This window comes from Austrofundulus limnaeus, unplaced genomic scaffold (genome assembly GCF_001266775.1).
Source record: "Austrofundulus limnaeus strain Quisiro unplaced genomic scaffold, Austrofundulus_limnaeus-1.0 Scaffold779, whole genome shotgun sequence".
NCBI classification, from domain to species: Eukaryota; Metazoa; Chordata; class Actinopteri; order Cyprinodontiformes; family Rivulidae; genus Austrofundulus; species Austrofundulus limnaeus.
The window spans coordinates 167025-173826 of NW_013953181.1; the positions used below are offsets into that span (position 1 = coordinate 167025).

Sequence of the window (6802 nt, forward strand, 5' to 3'; positions counted from 1 at the left end):
GTCTCTTGGAGGAGAGACGAAACGTTTCATTAAAGAAGAACCTGTCCAGAAGACCTATACAATTTTTTCCTTTTGGTTTCTTACAGGTGCTTTCAGCTATTTTAGCATTTAGCTTTTTTATGCTATTTCAGCTAAATTTTGCTCCATTTTTTAGTTTTTCCTTTTGCTTCTTTCAGCTTTTAAAGTTTGACTTTGAATAATACTTTTGCTATTAAACATTCTCAATTTCAGCAGCTTTCAGCAACAGGCATTCACCCTTGCATTTTCGCAGGAAATGCAATTTTTCTAGTTATATTTATTTCATGCAGCGTCTCCTCTCCGAATGTGAAGCCAACTTCAGCGCCTGATCATGTGTTTGGTAACAAGCAGCGCCACGCTCAGGTCTGCGGCTCGGTGCTGGATCAACATGACTTCTCCGTACTTCATGCAAAGCAGGTCCATTATCAGCCGGAGCGGCAGCACACCTGCGGCCTCCCTTAGATCCAAACTAACCCGCAGACAGGGGGACGTGAACGCAGCACCGCCGGTGGAGGTGAAAGTGGAGGAAGAGGAGGTGAAGCTGGAGGAATCCTTCACGGTCCCATCATCAACCGGTGTGTTCGCTTTATAATGCAGGTTTCTCCCCAAAGAAACGAATATTACTGACAAATAGAGACAACCTCGATTATAAATGAGCTCCTGTGCTAACCAGCACTGCGCATGCGCGAAGACTAACCTCAAGGCTCCTGGGCCAAAAACGGTCCTTGCTGCAAGTATTTATGGGCCATGACATAATATTTGTGATGTTAAGGCTGATTATTCATGATAGTCTATATCAAGTATCAGAAATTAACTTTAAAATGTGATTAGTTATTAAATTAAATGGTTATTTTTGTTCTCGGTTCTGTATATTGTCTTAAAATGAGGTAATTTATGTCTGTATGCATAAGTTGACATGTTACAGCTGAAAACTAAAGTCAGTCTATTGATTTTTTTATAATAAATATTGACTGAGTTTGGCCCTTAACTCAGAAGATGGTTTTAATTTTGGCCCTAAAGGAGTTAGACACCCATGATCCAGACTATGGACTAAATTTAGTCTTCATTTTGACATTACCAGATGTGTGACTGGGCAGCTAATGGTTTTACTTGGACATTATAAACCATTATCTTCTTTTCTCATTATATATGTCATGTCATTTGTCAATACACACATAATTAAAAAAAACTGGACATAATGGCCATGTGTTCAGGGATATAAAGAACAAGAACACTAACACACATGAAAATGTCAGCATCAGAGATTTTATTTTATTTTATTGTTTGAGTCACAAGACCAGAGCTTGACCAAATTGTAACAGTTTTCTAATGCCCAAAAACACATTTTATAAAGTACATTTAATCTGTGAACACAAACTACACGGAAGCTGAGTATTTTCACTATTATTTATATTTTTATTGCACGTTGACAGTTTGGCTTTGTTTCGTCTCTTTCAGTTGATGGCAACAAACTGCTCCAGCCTCAACCACAACGGGAAGCGTCATTGCAGTCCCCACCCAGAAGCAGAAGAAGACAAGTTAAGCTGGAATATGAGAAAGAGGACGCTGCTTCCAGGACAAAAGGGGAGGAATGGGAACCTGTGGACTGGAAGAAGCAGTTGGATTTTATTCGTGACATGAGGAGCGGTCGCAGCGCTCCTGTGGACAACATGGGAGCAGAGAAATGCTACGACACAGACGCTCCTGCACAGGTGGGTGTGGGCTCTTCAGAAAGTCAGCGTGATCCACGTGTCCGGTTTAATCCCTCTGTTGTTTCTACAGGTAAGACGATTCCAGGTGCTGGTGTCCCTCATGCTGTCCAGTCAAACAAAAGACCAGGTGACAGCAGCAGCCATGCAGAAGCTCCGAGCGCACGGCTGCACCGTCGAAAATATACTCAGCACTGATGATAAAAAACTGGGAGAGCTCATTTATCCTGTTGGTTTCTGGAGGGTAACATCAACATTTTTTTCTATCTTGCCTCATTTCCTGGTATTCATTATAAAAAAGGTCAAAACTCTAATTAACCATCATTGTTTTGTCCTCCCGGTTTCTCCCACCACCTCCTCACCAGAGCAAGGTGAAATATCTGAAGCTGACGTCAGCCGTCCTGCAGGAGGAGTTTGGAGGAGAAATCCCAAACAATGTGGAGGGGCTGGTACGCCTGCCCGGCGTGGGACCTAAAATGGCTCACTTAGCCATGGATATCGCCTGGAACCAAGTGTCTGGAATTGGTGGGAACTTCATTTACATTTAATTTCTTTAACTCGCAACAGATCATCTCAGTGGACCAAACAAAGAACAAGCAAGACCAAAAACAGATCCAGATTCAAAACCTGTTATTCCACAAATATAATAACGTTGGACTTTATCAGTGTTGTATAAAGTACCACAAAGTGATACTTGAGTAAAAGTATGAGTATTTTACCAACAAATTACTTTGGTAACAGTTAAAGTCTCCTTTAGGAATATTACTTGAGTAAAAGTCAAAGTATTTGGTATTTTTATACTTAAGTATTAAAAGTAAAAGTACTGATTTAAAATGAGCAGTTATTTTCTGTAAGGACATTTATTAGGAGGTGACCTCCCCAAAAACTGCAGAAATGACTGTTGTAGTAAAATAATTAATTTATGTTAAATTTAGGATGCACTAGTGCAGCTGTTTCAGTTTATATACATAAATCATGACTGCACAAACATTTTCTCCAAAATGAAAATCTATCTGAGGGCTGCGGCCAAATGTAATAATATAAATACTTCTTAAGTACAGTACTTTTATTTTAATGATTGTCACACTGTGACATGATTTGTTTGTGTACAAASTAATACAGTATCAGAATTTTATATATATATACTTCTCATTCAACCACAATTAAATTCACTTTAAGGGGCACAGTTTGTATGGATATTATTTATGACCCCCGCACGCGAAGCGTAAGCAGGAGTCATATTGTTTTCGTACTGTTTTTTAGGGTTTTTTTTTTCTTCTCCGGAGATTTTTGGTCAACCGTAGCACAAAAACAGCTGCACCGATCAACATGACATTTGGCAGGTCTGTAGATGAGTCTGACCTACACTGCACCAGCCAACGGTTTTATGATAGACCCCATATTTGAGGAGGGGGCTCCTTTCAAAGAGGGGGTGTCTGGACATKMAAWWWYGCTTATAACTCAGAAACTGTTCAACATAGGAGCTTCAGGTTTCTTTTGTTGTTTAGCTCAAATGAAGGGCTATCTATCAGGCCCATCAATCAGTGCCCCCCCCACCATCCCGGACCCCCAATTTATCTGAAAAATTGGTATCTGGATGTACAAAAATGGTTATTGCTCAAAAAATATAAAACATAGGAGCTTCAGGTTTTCTTTTGTTGTTTAGCTCTGATGAGGGGCTATCCATCAGGTCCAAAACACCCCCCTTCCTCAAAAAAAAGACCCCCTCCCAATCCACTACAATTTTGGGATGCACCATGACATTTATTAGGAATAAAGACTTCTGAGTTCCGGTGCATTTGTGCGTGCGGGGGTCATTATGTTACCGCTATGCGGTGTCTACTTTTTCCAATAACAATCTGGAATAAAAACAAGTAAAAATGAATAAAAGAAATAACTTTATACTTCTTGCCCTTTTTTTAATGTAAGGAGTAGAAAGTACAGGTAATTGTGTGAAAATGTAAGAAGTAGAAGTAAAAAGTAGGCTGAAAAATAATTACTCAAGTAAAGTACATATACCCAAAAATTCTACTTAAGTACAGTAAAGAAGTATTTCTACTTAGTTACTTTACAACTCTGGACTTTATATAGTAGTTTATATATTTTTGCAACACCTTAAACTGTACTTTAAGATGCATCATGTGTTTAAATTAAATTATTAGTTCAACATGTTTGTTGATGATTTCGGTTTAGGTGTGGACACCCACGTGCATCGTATCTCCAACAGGCTGGGCTGGCTCAGGAAGCCCACCAAGAATCCAGAAGACACGCGGAGGGCCCTGGAGGACTGGTTACCCAGGTAGGACTCTGACCCACACGCTCGTGTTCAGTGTAACTTGATTTAAAAAGACAAAGAAATCAACAAAAATCATACATCTGAAGAGTGATTTGGATAAAAGTCACACATCAGTCGGCTGCAGATTGGTCACTCAGTCCCTTCAGGTATTTTGTGATTTTTGTCATATGACTGATAAAAACAAATATTCAATAATAAGGTCATATACTTGAAGTTCATTTTAATAAGTATACTTGAGTATAAGTTTAAGTATATCAAGTACACTAGGCACCATGAACCTGTAGTGTACTAGAAAGTACAAAACTTGTTCATAAATTGGGACGATTTTTGATTATGAAAAAGTATACTTTAAATATACAACATGTCATTAAGTATATAAGAGTGTATTTCCCAAAATGTACTTTTATTTACCATGTATACTGATATAAGTATACTAGCAGTTTACTAGCAAAGTATACTCAGAAGTATACTGAAAGTAATCTAAGTATAGTTTTAGTTTAATCTTGAAAAATACTACAAATAAACCAGTTTGTGTGAAAAGTGTACTACTAAAGTTTATCTTGACCAAAAGGTTAAACATTAGTATAGACTAAGTATACTTAAACTTTAGTAAACTATTAGTACAAGCCAAGTATAGTGTAATAGAAACTTGGTTAAGTATATCTCAGATAAGTACATAAAAAGTTGAATTTTATATAACTATAATGTAGTATATAGTAAATATATATTTTATACTTTAAGTTTAAAATTAGTATACTTAATGGATACTTGCATATACTACCTTTTGCTAAGGGTAACACAACTTTGCATGAGGTGCAAAAAAACAAGTTTTCCACAGTTTGTTTGTTTTTTGACTTGAATGGTGTAAAAATTTGTTGGCAGATTTCTTGACAAAGGACAGGTTGTCATCCTGCAGGCTTGGATTCCAGGAAGTAAAAAAAATGGGGATTAGGTGAAGGTCAAAATTTATGGAGATTGGTGGAATTTGAGTTAATGCAAAAACAACAATAACTGTTAGTTTATTTCTTTATTCTGATGTTGTTAAATAACATGTTCATTTATATTGATGACATAATAAGTGCTAGTGATTCACTGACTGTATTACATTTTATAAGCTGCACAGAAAGGGGAGTGGTGGTGCAGAGATTAGAGAGGTGAGCCTGTGGCTGAGAAGTTGCCGGTTCAAATCCAGTGACCACTACATCAAACTTTTCATTGTTAGGTATCATTCTAATCCGTTCGTGTCTGTTTGGTTCAGCCTAAGTTGTATGTGCTCCTAAATCAGATACAAAAAAAGTTTTGTTTCTCTTCAGAAGGAGTTTGCAGGTTCCTCCTTGGCTCAGTCAGTCAGCGTAGCTCGGTGGTCTGTGGTTGTGTCAGGAAGGGCATCCATTGTAGAAACTTTGGCTTTAAATTGAGTCTCTGTGCGCCTTCACTTGCTGTTGTCAGCCCTTGAGAAAGTGAGCAGCTGAAAGCAGAAAAAAGACCTCAAATGCACAAAATAGACTAAAAATATCTATTGAAATTTTTAGTTTACATTTAGAAACTTAAAATTTTCTGTTTCTGTGACTGATTAGAAAAGACAGCACCGTGTTCTCACATAGGCCTTCATGGGTGAAAACAAGCAACAGTTTTACTTTACAGTTTGCTACACTGCCCCCAGGTGGCCAAAGCCTCAATCCAGTTTCATTTGTTGCAGGGAGCTGTGGAGCGAGATCAACTGGCTTCTTGTGGGTTTTGGACAGCAGGTTTGTCTCCCTGTCAGCCCCCTCTGCTCCGTCTGTCTGAACCAGTACAGCTGTCCGTCCGCTCACAAGGATTCTCCTGCAAAAAGACCCAAAACTGGATCCCCACGCTCTCCAAGTCCACGAATAAAAAACTGAACCAGGACAGGAAGATCCTGTTAGCAGGGAGACAGAAAAACAGAAAAACGTTGCTCTCACCAGAAAGAGGAGAACAAAAAAACAAACCTGTTGATTTTTGTCATCACAAGTTGTTTAAGCTCAGACTCACACTAAAAACACACAGTAACTGTTTACAGTGGAAATCTGTGAACGTCAGGTTATATGAGAGTTTTTTTGACGCATTATTATCATCTTTTCCTTTTATATTCGGTTAAATATTTTACTTTCTCTCATCAAATAAAATATTTTACTGAAGTTTGCTTCAAGAGTCATAATTTAAAGTTTTATTTTATTTGGAGGTAATTTTTTTTAATTCAATCAAACAAAAAAGTAATTTCAATCAAAAAAAATTCAATAAAAAAATTCAGTCAAAAACATTTAACTTCAACTAAACAAAACAGCAATTTCTATAAAAAGAATTTCAATCGAAACATTTTGCCAAACAGTAACTTATTTTTTCACATGTCAGAAATCTTTGGTTGAATCTCAAACTTTTGGTTGAACTCAAAATTGTTTTGAACTCAGAGAACATGAACATCTGGGGCAGGACCTTAGGACAAGCTACTGTATGTAAGACGTGTCATATTTGGTTAGTGTGGACTGAAGCGATTTCCTCTTGCACCCACTTTGAATGTTGTCAATACATTACATGGCCATTATTAGAGGTTATCAGTCCCATACAGTGTGTGCAAACTGTCCTTCCTCTACCTCCTAGTAGGTTAGAAGGCACTTATCAGTGTGCCTGATAATATGCATTTAATTGCTGAGGGTTTGGCTCCTCCCCTGGGAAAAGTTTCCGTTTTGCATAAAACTTTTTCATTGAATTTTTTTAAATTGAAATTACTATTTTTGGGTAAAATTATTGTTTGATGGAT

At 37.6% G+C, this 6802-nt stretch overlaps 1 protein-coding gene across 1 annotated transcript; it reads left to right on the plus strand.

Moving 5' to 3' along the window:
• The first annotated feature begins 318 nt into the window (after positions 1-318).
• On the plus strand, positions 319-6182 carry nthl1 (nth-like DNA glycosylase 1). The gene is made up of 6 exons (XM_014028561.1): positions 319-593; positions 1477-1730; positions 1801-1971; positions 2093-2252; positions 3921-4026; positions 5723-6182. Exons 1-6 carry the CDS (start codon positions 350-352, stop codon positions 5904-5906), a joined length of 1119 nt encoding a protein of 372 aa, XP_013884015.1. The 5' UTR covers positions 319-349; the 3' UTR covers positions 5907-6182.
• Positions 6183-6802: the final 620 nt, after the last annotated feature.

What these genes read in the sequence shown, in the direction of transcription:
- nthl1 (XM_014028561.1), top strand. Translation starts at nt 350, where the DNA reads ATGTGTTTGGTAACAAGCAGCGCCACGCTCAGGTCTGCGGCTCGGTGC. An exon ending in ACACAGACGCTCCTGCACAG is followed by an intron (nt 1,731 to 1,800) that starts GTGGGTGTGGGC and finishes TTGTTTCTACAG; the next exon opens with GTAAGACGATTCCAGGTGCT. An exon ending in ATCCTGTTGGTTTCTGGAGG is followed by an intron (nt 1,972 to 2,092) that starts GTAACATCAACA and finishes CCTCCTCACCAG; the next exon opens with AGCAAGGTGAAATATCTGAA.